The 18,415-nt window shown below is 37.5% G+C and overlaps 1 protein-coding gene across 2 annotated transcripts in view; it reads left to right on the forward strand.

The window, feature by feature from the left end:
• The window catches only part of LOC139952843 (5-phosphohydroxy-L-lysine phospho-lyase-like), a 32,688-nt gene that overhangs the window by 7,285 nt on the left and 6,988 nt on the right, over positions 1-18,415 (forward strand). For both annotated transcript variants that reach the window (XM_071952099.1, XM_071952100.1), the window contains exons 5-12: positions 708-867; positions 1,738-1,812; positions 3,620-3,707; positions 7,121-7,234; positions 15,005-15,087; positions 16,053-16,153; positions 17,259-17,383; positions 18,131-18,285. In XM_071952099.1, the coding sequence (XP_071808200.1) occupies positions 708-867; positions 1,738-1,812; positions 3,620-3,707; positions 7,121-7,234; positions 15,005-15,087; positions 16,053-16,153; positions 17,259-17,383; positions 18,131-18,285 (901 nt within the window). The remainder of the gene's footprint in view (positions 1-707; positions 868-1,737; positions 1,813-3,619; positions 3,708-7,120; positions 7,235-15,004; positions 15,088-16,052; positions 16,154-17,258; positions 17,384-18,130; positions 18,286-18,415) is intronic.

Raw genomic sequence — 18,415 nt, forward strand, 5'->3', positions numbered from 1 at the left:
TTAGCAAATACATGTAAAATGTACAATTCAGTTGTGTAATGGTAACTGGTGTATGTATTATCAATTTGCAATGACGGCATTCAGGTATGGTCAATAGATTGGTAAATATTCCAGAAATTTTGGAAACCTACTTGGTAAGAAGACCTGCAACAGCCAAAATCACTCAAAATAATTATTATCATAAAAACTTTCTTGATCACGAGTAATGGGGAGAGGTTTATAGTAAAAAACATTGTGAGAAACAACTCCCTCTGAAGTGACGTAGTTTTTGATAAAGACGTAATTTTCCACGAATTTGATTTTGAGACCTCAGATTTAGAATTTGAGGTCTCGAAATCAAGCATCTGAAAGCACACAACTTTGTGTGACCATGGTGCGAGTGGCATGTTTTTTGTTCTTTCATAAATATCTTGCAACTTTGACAACCGATTGAGCTCAAATTTTCACAGGTTTGTTATTTTATGCATATGTTGAGATACACCACTGTACAAATTGTGTACAGTGTCTTTAAAGGCGGCCATTTTCATTGAGAATACTAAACACTTTTTGTCATGTCCTAAAATAAAATGAATTGACCACAAGCAATTTTCTGGATTTGTCCTTATGTCAGTCACTCCACTACTAAAAAAATGAGGTAAATTTGGAAGGATATATTACATCGATGGCTGATTATCGTGATATTCATGTAAGATTTATTTTCTACACAGTTGGTCACAGTCACCCAAAGGTCGTGAAGGCTGCAGCTGATCAGATGGCCCTTGTTAACACAAATAGCCGGTTTCTTCATGATAACTTGGTGCAGTACGCCGAGAAGCTAACAAAGACACTCCCGGACAAGCTCTCCCATATATTTATTGTCAACTCAGGGTACGTTGTAAACAACATTACTGAAACCTTAGTATACTCGAGCTCAACGAGCTCATTGTGTAATTGAAGCGATTCTCCTCGATTAAAAGCAGCTTCTAAGCTTTTTCTTTATAATCCCTCATTAAGCTTGGGCGATATCACGATATTATGGAATATCGCGATATTAATTTGGAAACGATTTCGATATCGGATGGATTTGGTTTTAATCGATATATCGCGATAATCGCGATATATCACGATATCGATTAAATATCGCGATGTATTTGCTAGCTGAGACATCTTGCACCCCGTAGGTTTGGAGTAAAACCAGAAGAATAGGTCATTAGAACACCTCTCTTATGCTATGACTGTCTCTTCTACAACTTTCACTTGGAGTTTGAAGACTGATGATGTCAAATTTAATTAATCGCGATTTTATCGAATATCGCGATATATTGTCGGAATAAATTGATATCGCCCAAGCTTATCCCTCATTTGGATCTGGATTTGTACAATACATGTACGTGTATTATAAGGCCTAGTGAGAGCCTGGAATTCAAATTCTTGTGGTTAAGTCATCAGAGTGTGGGTTCGAATCCTAATCATTACACTTGTGTCCTTAAGCTAGAAGCTTTTACTATAAGTATTAACGGAGTAGAGGTTGACATTTTGTATGAAAAAGCCACTGGAGTGCCACGGCAGCTCAGGGCTGTCGATCCAAGGGAGCGGAGAATAAATAAAATGTTATTGGCCCAATGACCAGTGTACTAATGTATGACCAGTGTACTAATGTAAAGCGTATTGAGACGTTATTGTGAAATGTGCTAAACAAGAACTAGCTACATGAATTAGATTTTGCAGTTTGATCTTTCAGATATTTTCAAATTTTAGGTCGGAAGCAAATGATCTTGCCATCTCCCTGGCTCAGAAGTACACCAAGCATAAAGACGTTGTAACGCTTGATCAGTAAGTATCTATGAGCACTCACTGCTCCAACAAAACCAGTACAAATAGGATTTGAAACTTTGCGTGGTGGGAGTATAATTAGGTTGGGTTTGCGGTAGCACCACCCATGTATAAATCTCTTTTGAGTAGTCTTGGTGCTGAGAAGAACCGATGGTTGACATTTCAACTTTTCGATCATAAGTTAGTTTTATTGTTTACATCTTTGTTTAAAGGCAGTGGACACTATTGGTAATTGTCAAAGACTAGCCTTCACAGTTGGTGTATCTCAACATATGCATTAAATAACAAACCTGTGGAAATTTGAGCTCAATCGGTCATCGAACTTGCGAGATAATAATGAAAGAAAAAAACACCCTTGTCACACAAAGTTGTGTGCGTTTAGATGGTTGATTTCATGACCTCAAGTTCTAAATCTGAGGTCTCGAAATCAAATTCATAGAAAATTACTTCTTTCTCGAAAACTACGGCACTTCAGAGGGAGCCGTTTCTCACAATGCTTTATACTATCAACCTCTCCCCATTACTCATCACCAAGAGAGGTTTTGTGCTAATAAGTATTTTGAGTAATTACCAATAGTGTCCACTGCCTTTAAATAGGATTAAAACAATCGGACTGTTAAACAAACCAAATGTATACTCTGCCTTTAAGTTCGATGCCAGTCCTGATACTTCACTTCAGCACTGGAGAACATATCTTCATTTGTGTCCCTTTGAAAGTTCCGGCAAAATTTGTTTTTGCATCATTAGAGGTGCCTCTTTAACAAGGAAAAAATACAATTACATGTATCTTGCCCTCACAACAATGTACTGAGGGAATTTATAGTACTGAAGGCCTAGTATGCGAAACATTACAATTTATAAGCAAGTAATCAATTTCATAAGCCTTTAGTTTAGACCAGTTATATTCGGCAATGGTGAAAAATTGTATAATTTGTTATTACCAATAAAAATTCAGTGGAACTAGATTAAATTCGACCATAATACTGTATAATTTTGCTTCATGTGCTAAAGTAACATGTAGTGACAACAAGCATTTTCTTGATTTTGTTCTTTATCAGTCATTCCCCTACTTAAAGATAAAGTAAAATTTGAAAGGATATTATGAAAAACAGCTAAAATTGTTTGTTTAAAGTTGCTTGGCTTGGACATAAATAAGAATGTAGTTGCTGCCCAGAAAGACTGCTTGTATAGGGTCAAAACATCAGGCCTCTAACTATTTATTTACAAGACATAATAATCAAACATAGTCCCTTTACGAATCCTCAGCTTTAGCTTTGAATTCGGCTTCAGGCTACGTCCTCTCATCTGAAGCCCTGAGCACATAAGCAAAGCATGCGCAATTGTAAAAAGAAATGCAAGCCCGAGCTGAATCTGGAGCCGAAGCCGTGGTTTCGAAAAGGGCCTTAAAGCCACTGTATACGTTTGGTAATTGTCAAAGACCAGTCTTCTCACTTGGTGTATCCCATCATAACCATAAAATAACAAGCCTGTGAAAATTTGGGCTCAATCGGTCATCGAAGTTGCGAGAAAATGATGCAAGAAAAAAACACCCTTGTTGGACGAATTTGTGTGCTTTCATCAGGCAAGAGTAAAAGACTTCTTGCTAGAAGTCTTTTAATATTTTACAAAAACTATGTTACTTCAGAGGGAGTCGTTTCCCACAATGTTTTGTACTATCAACAGCTCTTCATTGCTCGTTACCAAGTAATTTTTTAAGTTCATATTTGTTTTGAGTAATTACTAAATGTGTATCTTCCCTTTAATTGCCTGTGTGATATGATTGTGTTGTTACTTCTCCTAACTGCAGTGCCTATCACGGTCATCTGCAGAGTGTCATTGCCATCAGTCCATACAAACACATCGGCCCAGAAAGCAAAAAGAAATGGGTCCATGTGGTAAGTTGTGCTATAAATTAACCCTATTGTTGTTATTATTGTTATTATTTTTATTGTGCAATTAGTATTCTCATCATTTTTGTCTTCATCATGTCTGTCTTTGTTCTATTTGTCAGTCCGTTCGTTCTTGTCCCAGTTTATTGTCTGTCCCCAGGCATCCCTACATAAGCCTCGGCTTCTAGATGATGCCTCCATACTCTATTTATTTATTTTTCTAACCCTCATTAAATAGCTTTTTTTATTGGTTATTCCTTAAAAACATTGTTTGTACCCTGTTTTCATGAAGTATGGAAATAAACATCAGTTTGAATGAATGAATGAATCTCCAACCCATCAAACTCCAACTACTTCTACCACTAACTGCGCTAGTACATAAGTGCCCGTTCACAATTATCAACATTTTCACAAGCATTTAAACCATACACTGGGAGGGATGGGGTAAATTGCAGCCATTCACTTTCGTTTTCTTAACAAATTTTGAACTATAAAAGTTGAAAAGATGCTTTTTTTTACCTCTCCAAATTCACTGAGATAAGACGTGTCTTGTATGCAGGATTTATTGTATTTGACTTGTGCAATCTTGGCGTGATACCCCATCATGGGACTTTGCCGAGTAGTAAAGTAGAAATAGAAGTGTGTATGTTCTTTATATTTCTTTTATCATCTATGTATGTAATTAACAGGGTTTGCATGTTAATTCACATTCATGTAGAAAAAGTAGACATAGAAAAGTGTGAAGAAAAAGACAACAACATTTTTCTTTGTACACTCGCAGGAGGGCAGGAGGGTGCATTGCAAAAGTGTACAGTTTCTACGCTTGTGAAAATGTTGATAATTGTGAATGGCCCTGAACGAACTGATCACACTTTACATGGGACTAGGCTTACAACTATAATCAGAGTACAACAGTGTGGGTATTGAATAGCTCTATATGGTGTTGGATTTTGTGAGGAAGGATCCTAGTAAACCACTCCAGGGAGGGGGGAGTATCTTAAAGGGTCTATGTAACTTTTGTAGGACAAAAAGCACTGTGTCCACAGATTTACACTAAACTTGCACAGTTTGAAGATAATGATAATAGAAAGCTTCCCTGAAAATATTACGTGCTGAGGTGCTGTAGTTTTTGGGAAATTAGTAAAACAATGTCATGAAAATAATTTTCGTCTCATGAGACGAAAATTATTTTAATCATTTACAAACGTATTTTCATGACATTGTTTTACTCATTTCTCAAAAACTACAGCACCTCAGTAAGTAATATTTGAAGGGAAGCTTTCCACTATCATTATCTTCAAACCCTTTAAATTTAATGTAAATCTATGGACGTTTTGAAAAAGTACCCAAATCCTTTAAATGTAGGGTCATACATAGTTTGGTTCATGTCAAGATAATGCTAATTTGTGTAATAAATTTTAAAAGTTCAAAGGTTGGAAGTTGTAATCCCTAGCACTATTATTTGCTATGTTATATGGACTTGCAAGTTACTTGTTCAAAATCATTTATGTTGCAGCCAAGCTAAAGCCTGTTTCATATTTCCTGCGAATGCGATGCAACATAAGATGTCTGATCAGCCCTGTTTTTCGTTGAGAGTTGACCACATTTTAACTGATGCAAATTATTTATTGCAATTGGGAAGTCAAAATTTGTGTCACATTAGATTTGCAGAAAGTACATGTATGAACCAGGCTTCACTATTATACTACTTTTATATTTTGTATGGATTCATAATACTGTATTTATCAATACACTGAAGAAAAAACTAAGGGCTCAAAATGATCCCGATATTTTAGATCAAAGGTCTCCAACATCAGTTGTTATCAGTGTTTTTTTTCTGGCTTAAACAAACAACTTTGTAGTTTAATCAGGAATTAATGTGATGATATTGGCCAGCTGGGTTATTTGTGGGTTTTCCGTTTGTTTATACGTATAAAAAATATGTCCCGGCCAAATGGTGCCGGGTTTTTTTTCTTGTGACATCTAAATAAAACGAACTTAGGTTTGCAGTTATTTTTGTTTGCCCACCCACAATAAAAAATATAAAAAATAATTGACAATTCTGAATGTCACTGGACATTATTGGTAATTACATATACTCAAAATAAGTATAGCACAAAAAAATAGAGAGCTGTAATAGTATAAACCTTGTGTGAAACGGCTCCCTCTGAAGTGACATAGTTTTTTGGGAAGAGGTAATTTCTCACTCAAATATTAAAAGACTACAGGACTGAAGCCTTTTTTAGGCATCTGAAGGGTGTTTTTTCTTTGTTCACTCTCTTGCAACTTTGATGACTAATTGAGTCCAAGTTATCACCGATATTGTTATTTAATGCATGTTGGGATACATCAAAGTGAGAACACTGGCCTTTGACAATTACCAAAGGTGTCTAGTGCCTTAATAATAATAAATAATAAAATAGGTATTTATAAAGCGCCTTTAAAGACAGTGGACACTATTGGTAATTGTCAAAGACTAGCCTTCACAGTTGGTGTATCTCAACATACGCATAAAATAACAAACCTGTGAAAATTTGAGCTCAATCGGTCATCGAACTTGCGAGATAATAATGAAAGAAAAAAACACCCTTGTCACACGAAGTTGTGTGCGTTTCGATGGTTGATTTCGAGACCTCAAGTTCTAAATCTGAGGTCTCGAAATCAATTCGTGGAAAATTACTTCTTTCTCGAAAACTATGGCACTTCAGAGGAAGCCGTTTCTCACAATGTTTTATACCACCAACCTCTCCCCATTACTCGTTACCAAGTAAGGTTTTATGCTGATAATTATTTTGAGAATTACCAATAGTGTCCACTGCCTTTAAAGGAACATTACAGAATTGGTTTTTGCTAACAAAACAGTTGCTGGCAGTGTAAGCACTTTATGTAATCCACCATATACATAGACTGACAAACCAGTAGAAGTTTGAGATCGATCGGCTCTTGGGTCACAAGAGAATAGTGAAAAACCGATTACCAATTATGCATTGCTTTGATGCCAAAATAAGAATGAATAAAACGCTCACTGAGCGATAAACTCCAAACGCGAAGTTAGATTATTTATTTCTCATCAAATATTACAGAAATATATCAGACAGAAATATTTCAAGAGATGTTTTCTACTATCATCATCATTAGACCATTTAGTTTTATGTAAATCTTACCAATTCCGTAACGTTCCTTTAACAAAGATCAAAGCTCTGTACCAGAACAAGAACAATACAAAGAAACAAGAAAAAACAACAACAAAGGATTAATGACGAGGCTGACTTCAAAAGTTTTTGAGGTTTTTCTTGAAGATGGCAGTTGAAGATGATTCCCTGATGAGTTTGGGTAATTTATTCCACTGCCTTTAATCAATATTTCGCTAAACAATTTCCAAGGACTCAAAGATGTTTTTTAAAATTTTGTTTATCAAGGTTGAACCTCCAGACATGTACAGAGGGACACACTGTGACGCAGACAACCCGGGCGAAGCATTTGCAAATGACGTCAAAGTGGCTATTGATAAAGCACACGCTGGTGGAAGGAAGGTACGCAGGCAATTCTGTTTGCCTTTTTTGAGGTTGATTTCCTACATGTAGTTGATGTGCTTAATATGTGTGCGCACTATAGTGTTGACATGTAGTTGGTGTGCGGATTTGCATGTTTTTGTCTGGGCCCCAATTTCATAGAGATGCTAAACAACAAAAAGTAGCTAAGCTAACAAAAGTATGATTACCAGAGTAAGGTTACCAGCCAAACTACCATGTCACATGTACAATTTGTGACTGGTATCCTGCTCATTTCTGCTTAGCAGACAGCACTGAGGGTGACTTAGGTACATGTAATGTTCCAAAGGAATTAATCTCGCATAAAAATGCTTAATTCCCAAAGCTACCACTGTACATGGACTTTAGTGATCACTCGACCAATTCTAAACCAATCAAATTTCACAACTAATACCATGGTACAACATCAGCTATTGGTTAAGATCTGGTCATGTGATTCTTCTGTTCTCCTTGATCGCCATCTGTGGTGCTGAATGCTTTGACATTCACTAATACAATGTCAGTTTTGGGACTTTCTAAGTTTTGTTATTTGTTGCATTTTCCCTAAAACGCTGCGCAGAAAGGTGACAACAAGTTGTTTCTATAAAAGAAATTAATAACTTTCTGTTTAACAATTCAATAAAATTGTCTCCGATTTGAAAGAAAATATGTAAAGGAAAGTATTGACAACAAAACAAGGTCTTAAAGCGCCTTATCCACAGTTTCTCTCTCCCATCAGACAAACAGATTTTCATACATTCGTCGTCCCTGAAAATCGCTCCTACTGCAGACAACAAATAGCAGTCTTGATCCGTTACACAACGTAGTATGACCGTGGTTATGTAACGAGTGACCTTGTACAATCCCTAGGGGTATATTGGGTTTTTTTGCTTAACGAAGTGATTTCAGATTGCGTCACACGACTTAAAAATGCAGGCCCTATTAATGAAGCTCATGAAAGGCAGTGGACACTATTACTCAAAATAATTGTTAGCATAAAACCTTACATGGTAACAAGTAATGGGGAGCTGTTGATAGTATAAAACATTGTGAGAAACGGCTCCCTCTGGAGTAACATAGTTTTCGAGAAAGAAGTCATTTTTCCACATATTTGATTTTGAGACTTCAGAATTAGATTTTGAGGCCTCAAAATCAAGCATCTGAAAGCACACAACTTTGTGTGATAACGGTGTTTTTTCTTTCAATATTATCTCGCAACATCGATGACCAATTGAGCTCAAGATTTCACAGGTTTGTTATTTTATGCTTATGTTGGGATACATCAAGTGAGAACACTGGCCTTTGACAATTACCAAAGGTGTCTAGTGCCTTAATAATAATAAATAATAAAATAGGTATTTATAAAGCGCCTTTAAAGACAGTGGACACTATTGGTATATTGTCAAAGACCAGTATTCTCACTTGGTGTATCCAAGCCTATAAAACCTTGAACTCAAGTGGTCTTTGAAGTTGCATGAAACTGATGAAAGAAAAAAAAAACAGTTCTACAAAATGGTGTGCTTTTAGATAGGAATAAAAGGCTTCTGGCCAGAAGTCTTTTAGTATTTTAGTGAGAAATTACCTCTCAAAAACTCACAATGTTTTATACTATCAACAGCTGTTGCCTGTTACCAAGTAAGATTTTATGTTAATAATTATTTTGAGTAATTACCAATAGTGTCCAGTACCTTTAAGGAGAGGTTGCAGATTGCGCCACGAATCGTAAAATGGCAAACTGCTGAAGCTCATTAAGACCTTAATCAGGAAGGCTACTTTTTAATGACTCATTCATCCGAGGAAAGGAAAGAAGAAGAACAAATTCTCTGAAACTGTGGTTTAGTGAGAAAAAAAATCAAAAACCAGTTTTTAGCTCAAAATATATTCTAACAAACAAAAAATTAAAAAGAGAAGAAAAAAAGTTCAGATCATCATCAAAGTAAAAGTTGTTTGTTTAAAAAAATCATTGTTTCAGTGCAGTTTGCTGTCACCGCATTTTGTGTTTCCGCTTTTTTGAAAGAGTTTCTCGGCTGAAGTCCTGTTTTTGGGTGTTTTTTTTGTGTTTGTACAATGTGTATGAAATATCTGAGTATACAGTGCTAACACACATCGGTGTATGGGTAAAAAACCAAAATTAATATTCTTTATCCCCGATGCAAATTTAACATCTATTATATCGTTGCGGTACCCGCTGCCAAAACATAGGATTCGAACTGCCTCTAGCTGCCGGGCAACCTCGGTAGTCTAGTTGGTAAGACACTGCTCTAGAATTGCAAGGGTCGTGGGTTCGAATCCCACCCGAGTAACATGCCTGTGATATTTTTCACAGGACTCGGGAAATTACTGAGTATACAGTGCTAACACACATCGGTGTATGGGTAAAAACCAAAATTAATAAATATCACAGTGTAAGCGAAGCAACTGATTTTTTTTTAAGCGCTTTTGTGATTATTTCGTAGCACTGCTTACTGTAAGCTTATGAACAGACATGCTATTCTTTCGCTGCTTAGTGTGTGAAAATTAATGAAGTAACAATGCAAATCCACGATGAACGTGCAAGATGGTCGCCTAAATTTCTCGCTAATCTGTTTATTTATTTGTTTATTTATTTATTTATTTGTTTATTTATTTATTTATTTATTTATTTATTTATTTATTTATTTATTTCCAGGCAAACAGTACATACAAAGAATAGGCAATAAAAAATAAGACTACACAGAGAACAAGCCTGCGGATAACCAAAAAGATAAAATAATCACTGTCTAAAGGCGATCCAGACAATAAAAATAACAAAGGCACAAAAGGGTACAAGGACAAAAACGACATAAAGATTGCACATCAAAAACCAAATTTGTGATATACGCTTACGCTTAAGCAAGTTCTTCTTAGTTTTATGTTTTTAATAACTCCTAAATAGTCCTTAGAACTACGTGTATCTTTGTGAAATCGACTCCTGTTTTCCTAGTTATATAAGGTATCGGACCCTCCCCCCCCCCCCCCTAAAAAAAAAGAAGAAGAAGATTTGCACCCAAGGATTCCATTCAGGAGGTTTGTGAATCAATTCCGACCTCAAAGGATTTACGTTTCAACCCTCAACAACTCTATCAACTTCCATTGCCTGGTTCTTTCAGGTTTTCATTTTCAGTGACTGCATTATCAGTGACTGGAATATTATTAATTTATGGATGTGTAAATTTGTCTTAATTTCAGTTGTTTTTTTCTCTTCATTTCCAACCCATTAACACAACACTAAATCTCTCTCCTTCTATGCAGGTTGAATATGATCATTTTGTGTATAAAGTCAAGTAACATGTCGGGAGCATCATATTTTCCAGACAGCCACGGACCATTGTTCACTCTTCTTCATGGACCCATTGTGCACTCTTCCTAATTTATAATGTTCAGTGTGTATGTAAATTACCACCAGGTAGACATGTGAGAAGGTTTCCAACACATTCACTGTGACAAAGCCAATCATGAATTGCATGTTTCAGTTGAATTTTCGTTTTATGAATGTGATTCTTTGTGAGAAAAATAAAAAGTGACAAGGTCAGGGTTCTCCACAGGGTTAAATTTTGTCTGGGTGCTAAACCAATCCTGCACTATCGGCATATTGCATAAACCATTCCTGCACTGTTGTCAAATTGCGCAAATCATTTCATGCACGATCTCCAAATTGCGCAAATTATTCCTGTACTATCGGCATATTGCGCACACTACTCCTGCACTATCCGCAAATTGCGCAAACGTTTCATGCTCAGTAGATAAGGCGATTGCACAAACCACAAACCATTCCTGCACGATCGGCAATTGCGCAAACTATTCCTGCAAGATCGACTGATTGTGCAAACATTTTTGTGCAAATCATTTCAGCACAAACAAAACAACTGTGTGCACGATCACCCGAAGAAAAAATTTAGTTTCAGATTTGTGTCCGGGTATTTTTTGATCTCTGATCGGTCTCCTTATACCACGTAAACTTTCAAGTCTGAGAGTGCGGTAATTTCTCTGCATCAGCCACACAGAATTCCCCCGTAGATTTGTTACCACACTCTAACTCGCTCCAATGACGGAGGTTTATCCACGAGAGGGTGCTGTTTCAGCTAATAATACATCAGGACGACTAAACCGCATGATTTGGAACCAAGTCTAAATACCACACTGTGTCAAAATGTATTTAGGATGCCCTGCGACACAGAGAAAAAAGCACGCGAAATGCTGTTACGAAGTAGCCGACTTCTTGGTACCAGTTGCTGCACACTATACAAAAAGGTTGATATAGCGCATCCTGAAGTATTTTTTCAAATTTAATTGCCCGTGCACACAATGATTTTGTCCGTACGCTACATTTTTTGTCTGGGCGCATTCAGTATTTTTTAGAATTCTGGGCGCAGCTCCTGGACAAAACGGCGTGTAGAGAACCCTGAAGGTCTTCTGCAAATACTGTCCTGCAAATACTGTCGTAGTTATTTACTGTTTTCTCAGCAAGTAGACACTGTTCAGCTGAAACTTTCACATGTGACTTCTATTGCCATTCTTTATAAATTTGCCTTTAAATCAGCATAACAGTTGACTTAAAGGTTGGTTTAGGTCTTCCCCATGAAGTTTGCAATGGGAAAGCCATGACTTCTGCTTCCTCAAGAGTACAGTACCTAATAGGCATCGAACAGTTATTGGCCATTGCTTCAAAAACTTGGCTTGGATCTTGGGATCAATAATGTATGGGTCTGTGTGCTCGTTTTTGAAAGGGCAAGGGCACCAAGGCATTTTCTCTTTGGCAAAGGGCACCCTATGAGGAAATTGTAAATTTCTACTGGAGCATTTAAAGGGCACCAAGGCAATGACCAGGGGCAATATAGGCAATCGCCTTTGTTGCCTCCGTGAAGTATCAGGCCTGGGTGTCTTTTGAGAATGTTGTTGAAATTTAATGCATTAAGGAAACGAACAAGAATTTCAGCTTAGGTGTTGCATTTTCATGTTTGGGTCAGTCACAGTGTCACTTTTAGACAATTTCTAGAGGACCTTATGCGTTTACGTCATCAAGCCGACATCTTGGAAGTAAACCTATGATGAAACAATGGAAATGCATGGATTTTATATGCACAGGTTTGGCCAAAGACTTTCCTCCTTTTGAAGTCCATGCGAGGGCACCCCGGCTTAAAGGCACTGGACATTATCGGTAATTACTCAAAATAATTGTTAGCATAAAATCTTACTTGGTAACGAGTAATGGGGAGAGGTTGATAGTATACAACAGTGTGAGAAACAGCTCCCTCTGAAGCAAAAATAGTTTTTGAGAAAGAAGTAAAATATTTGAATTGATTTCGAGACCTCATGCGTGAGGTCTCGAAATCAAGCATGAAAGCACCGGCAATGTGTGACAAGGGTGTTTATTCTTCCATTATTATCTCGCAGCTTCGACGACCAATTGAGTTCAAATTTTCACAGCTGTGTTATTTTTGTGAGTATGTTGAGATACACCAAGTGAGAAGACTGGTCTTTGACAATTACCAAAGGTGTCCAGTGTCTTTAAATAAATGACGTCATATGCATAATGTCTATTAGGTGTCGCACTCAAGTTTAATTTGTGGATGTTTCATCATGTAAAATTATATAATTTGTCTTTGTTAAAGGAACACGTTGCCTTAGATCGGACGAGTTGGTCTATGAACAGCGTTTGAAACTGTTTGCATATGGTTAGAAAGATGTTTTAAAAGTAGAATATAATGATCCACACAAGTATCACTCAAAATTGCACGGTTTTCATTTTACGTCGTGAACTAACTCGGTCGACTTTTTATGGGAGTCAAAGTTTTGACTCCCATAAATGGCCGACCGTGTTTATCGACGAGGTAAAACGAAAACCACTCAATTTTGAGGCATATTTGTGTAGATCATTGTATTCTACTTTTACAACATCTTTCTAACCATAACAAGCGGTTACAGGACGCTTTTCAAAGACCAACTCAACCGATCCAAGGCAACGTGTTCCTTTAAGATCTCTAAATTTACAGCGCTGCAATTTGATTAGAAGGTTGTACAGAGAGGAGCAGGGCTTTATTACATAGGTGAATTCGTTTGGAGAGAATCCATTTTTTCTTATAACCCTTTAAGAGACTATTCGTTTTCTCTGCAATTGTTACCAAAGATATGTCTGACTTGAACTTGTTATTAGTTAACTTTCCCTTTTTCTGGTAAAAAAATTCTGGAGAAAATAAAAACAGGAAAGAAAGGGATAAAATAAAATTATGCGTGTGGCAAATACACACCTTTTTGGTGATAAATGCACATATCCATGACATCACAAGGGCAGAACACATACCCGGTAAGAGAAAATACATACATGTAGCTTAACTTCTCTATTTTTGATATTATGACATTTTGGATGACTGTCAAACTTCTCTGCCACTTCAGGCATTTTGGAAACAAGCCTCTTGAAAACATTATGGTCTCTAAAGTTGGTCTTCTAGTGTGGCATTTCACAGACTTGTGTGCAGCGTATTTTCTTTGATCAGGCTGCATGCAATATGGCTGAAAGCCGACTTCACTCCAGTTCATATAAAGTCAAATTTATCCATTTGGATTTTGGAACAGCAAGACACTCTGCCTACCTACCTGTCGGATGATTGCTGTTAAAGGGAATTTCTCTTACCGTATTCCCTTCTTTTTTGTCGCAGGATGAACTGGTTGCGGCGTTCCCTTAGGGCTGTTCAAATTTGTTGTCAATCGATAGGTCATGAAAAGATCATTGTTATTCTGTAGAGACATATTCTCTCAGAGCATCAAAGTTATATTTCTCTCTTTTTAAAACACCAACATTGATCGTGCATACCTCTATGAAAAGTTCAGCAAGAGAATCTTCTTGCGAAAAAGGAGTAAATCGTTGTGTCGGTGCAAATCTTCTGTATCTCCTAAAATAGCATGATACCTGTGAGCTTAAAATTATTTGCTTAAAGCCATTGGACCCTTTCGGTACAGAAAAAAAAAAAAAGTTCACAGATTTACAAATAATTTACAGGGTTTACAGAAGGCAATGGTGAAAGACTTCTCTTGAAATATTAGTTCATGAAATGCTTTACTTTTTGAGAAAACGGTGAAACAATATAAATTCTCGTTAACGAGAATTACGGATTTGTTATAAACAGATGTCATGACACGGCGAAACGCGCGAAAACAGGAGTGGGTTTTCCCGTTATTTTCTCCCGGACTCCGATGTCCGATTGAGCCTAAATTTCCACAGGATTGTTATTTTATATATAAGTTGTGATACACGAAGTGTGGGACTTGGACAATACTGTTTACCGAAAGTGTATAATGGCTTTAAAAAAGCCAAAATGTATACACAAAATAAGTATGCACCGAGATTACAGCAAAATTGGTACAGAGCATTTTCATGCGAGATACAACACCTTGTTCAAAACCAAGATGTTTTTGCAGAATCGAGACGCAATGTTTTTGCACTGTGGCGACGAAATGGAAACTTTAAAAAACACTTCTTAACATGAGCGAGAAAACAGTATACAAGGATTTTTACTGAGCTGCCTTGAGTTTGACAACAAATTTTGACAATTGTAATGTAGGGCATGAACGTTTAAAGCGTGTCCTCACTGTGGCAAGTTGCTCTGTAGGCAAAGGAGGTGAAATGGAGTCGAGATGAAAGACTGAAGCTTTGCGGAGAATTTGCTTACTACAAGCAACTTGTCACAGTAGGCAGGCAGACTTAAACACTCGTACTAACTTGGAGAGGCGTTTGTTTTTTATCTCCTGCAACGACAGATTGCGGCCTTTTTCGCTGAATCTCTTCAGAGCTGTGGTGGTCAGCTGATTTATCCACCTGGTTACTTCAGGAATGTCTTCCGGTAAGATGAAAATGATTTTGATGTCTTTATAAAAATACCATTAATATAATACTTACTATTAAAAAACAAATAAAATAAAAATAAAAACGCTTTTCATGTCACACAGACATAACAAATTGCTGCAGAATGAAAAATCCATTCAGAAATGCAGATAAAAGCAGTCCTAAACGAAAAGGCTATTAGTCAACAATAACGACACCTTGACCATATTTTGCTGCGTTCTTTGGATGGGACCTAAAGCCGTTGGTCTAGTGTGTTAAATTATGCAGGTAATATAGAAGGGGTTTGCCCTGGTGTTGCTGGTTTGATTGGCTGCATATTGCGACACAGCACCTTGTAAACTTTTTTATCGTGCTATGTTAAAGAATGTGCTAAATACTTCAACATGTAGCTACGCATACCTTGCAGGGAAAAAATACTGAGCCATTTTAACGCCCATCTAGTGTGATAAAGTGCTATATAAGAACCCAGTATTAATAGTATTAGTTTGTGTTTCTTTATAACTGGACACTATTGGTAAATGTCGAAGACTAGTCTTCACAGTTGGTGTATCTCAACATATGCATAAAATAATAAACCTGTGAAAATTTTGAGCTTAATCGGTCGTCGAAGTTGCGAGATATTAATGAAAGAAAAAAACACCCATGTCGCACCATGGCCACACAAAGTTGTGTGCTTTCAGATAATTGATTTCGAGACCTCAAATTCTAAATCTGAGGTCTCAAAATCAGATTTGTGGAAAATTACTTCTTTCTCAAAAACTACGTCACTTCAGAGGGAGCTGTTTCTCATAATGTTTTATACTATCAACCATTCCCCATTACTCGTAGTCAAGAAAGTTTTGATGATAATAATTATTTTGAGTAATTACCAAAAGTGTCCACTGCGTTTAACATAAAATGTCCTAAAATATCTTCGGTCACAGCTCTCGACTCCAACGTGTATTCTGTATATATTTGTTGCAGACATGTGCATGAAGCGGGTGGTATCTGTGTCGCTGATGAGGTTCAAGTTGGCTTTGGGCGTGTGGGTAACCACTGGTGGGGTTTCCAGACTCAAGGACCAGGTACAAACAAGAAAGAACTATGACATTGCCTTTTTCAAACCATGAATAACTAATTCAAAGTCGGCAGTGGTCTACAGTCCCAGCCATATCTCGTTAGCCATATCCTCGCCCCCTTTCAATGTTGGTTCTCATTGTTGCACATCTTCATCTGCGTTCCCATCAACATTGAGCAGGGGGCGGGGGATAGAATGTTTACTGTCTAGAGAAGTGGACAGGGGTGGCCCAAGCATTTTGGTCTGGATTGTAGATCCTACTTATCTTCAGAATCTTGTTTCTAATAAAGCCCATAGCTCCCCAAATCTACAAAGATCTTCTATTTCCCATTTTGTGTTTTAACTGTTCAACCTTTTGGCTGCATTTCCAATTTTAAATTGTAAAAACCCTTGTTCAATTCAACCCATTGGTTGTCATACTGTTCATTTATTGTAAATGTTTTTTTATGAAATAAACCAATAAATATATATATGTGCTTTTCCCCTGCACTCCACACCTATACACGGTATGGCCAACAAGCATTCACAGTCAGCTCACCAATATTATGGAACCATCATAGAGCTATATATATTGACTAGAGCGCTAACTTGCTCTGCGTTTTGAAGCCACCCTGAGCGCAGACATATTTGATGTGTTGCGTGACTACGGAACGATTTTAATTTTAAGAGAACACACATTGCCGCGATTTTTTTTAATTCGGCATGTGCGCTTTCGTACGCGACTGCCCATCCGCGCACGTCCGCGCTACGAAAACCGTAAGTTCGACTTGATTGAAGTACTAAAAATAAGTACACGCGCCTTAAACATGACAAGAGCTAATCGAAAGATCACTCGCCCTCTCGAGGTTACGTCATGCACCTGGGGCCAGCCCCAAAGTGACCCGCTCCAAAAGCAGGGCACTTGGGGCTGAGGCGGGTGAGCCCCTGGAATGACGTCAAAGCTATTTGAACGTACCGGGGGCAGATCGGGGTCGACGCAAGGAAGCTAATCGAACTCACCCATAGTTACTACAATCTGTATCTTGTCTTTGTGATTTTGTACAACGCTTTGAAACCTTTGTTAAGGGCACTTTATAAGTATTGTTATTTATTATCTTTAAATTTCTTTGCAGACATTGTACCCGACATAGTGACGATGGGAAAGCCGATGGGTAATGGTCATCCTATTGCAGCGGTGGTCACTACAAAGGAAATTGCCGCTAGTATTGGCAATGGTGGTTTCCAGTACTTCAACACAGTAAGTGGTCTGATCCCCAACCACCCCAACCTCAATCCCAGGGCTGATCGATCTCTGCTTGCTGTTTTTTTTTCCCAGCACGTGCTGGTCACTCATTACCCACTTGGTCACAGTGGTCCATTGGTTAGACTGCTGGACTTGCAACCACAAGGTTGTGAGTTTGAATCCTACCAAGCTAACTGCTGATTTCACAATGACCAAAATAAATATTGTCGTCTAGGTACTAATCACAAGTTCTTGATTTGTACAATTCATAATTATTGACGCTGAACCTATGTTTGTATGACAGAGATTTGCTGTTGGTATATATTTGGTGGTATAGTTATCATACAAATGTGCAGGCATAACATAGGAAGTGTGGACTTGAGAGCAAAAGAGTTCCACAAAAGGCAGGGTTTCAAAACACTATGTGGACTTACACAACGTCCACACAGTGTTTGTCCACACAGTATTGAAATATGTGTTTTTTGTGAAGTGCTGAAAATGAAGGAATGTCCACAGAAGGTAATAAGGGCTGTGAGTGCCTACTAGTTTAATAGCTTAGGAAACTTTCCGTATCCTGCCACCACTTTTTCATTCATTTTTTCGATAAAAGGAATATCTCATTTGAGTAAATTAGATACAATTTCTAATGAACAAATGGTGGCAGAATATAGGAACTTTGCCAATAGCTTTATGAACTTGGACCCAGGGCAAGCTAGCGCATAACAGAGAATAAGTAGTTGTGTTTTCTGTATCTTTATGTAGTATGGCGGCAACCCAGTGTCTTGTGCCGTAGGCCTGGCAGTCTTGGACATTATTGAAGATGATCATCTTAGAGATAACGCAATCCTGATTGGAGATTATCTCAAGACGGAGCTCCTCAAGTTGAAGAAGATTCACAAGACAATTGGAGATGTCAGGTAAACAACCAGTTCACCTTAGAATCTAGTTTAGATTTAAGGCAAAGTTTTTGGAGCGTTTGATTGTTTTAAAGGCAGTGGACACTATTGGTAATTACTCAAAATAATTGTTAGCATAAAACCTGACTTG

Source organism: Asterias amurensis, chromosome 21, assembly GCF_032118995.1.
Source record: "Asterias amurensis chromosome 21, ASM3211899v1".
Taxonomy (NCBI): Eukaryota; Metazoa; Echinodermata; class Asteroidea; order Forcipulatida; family Asteriidae; genus Asterias; species Asterias amurensis.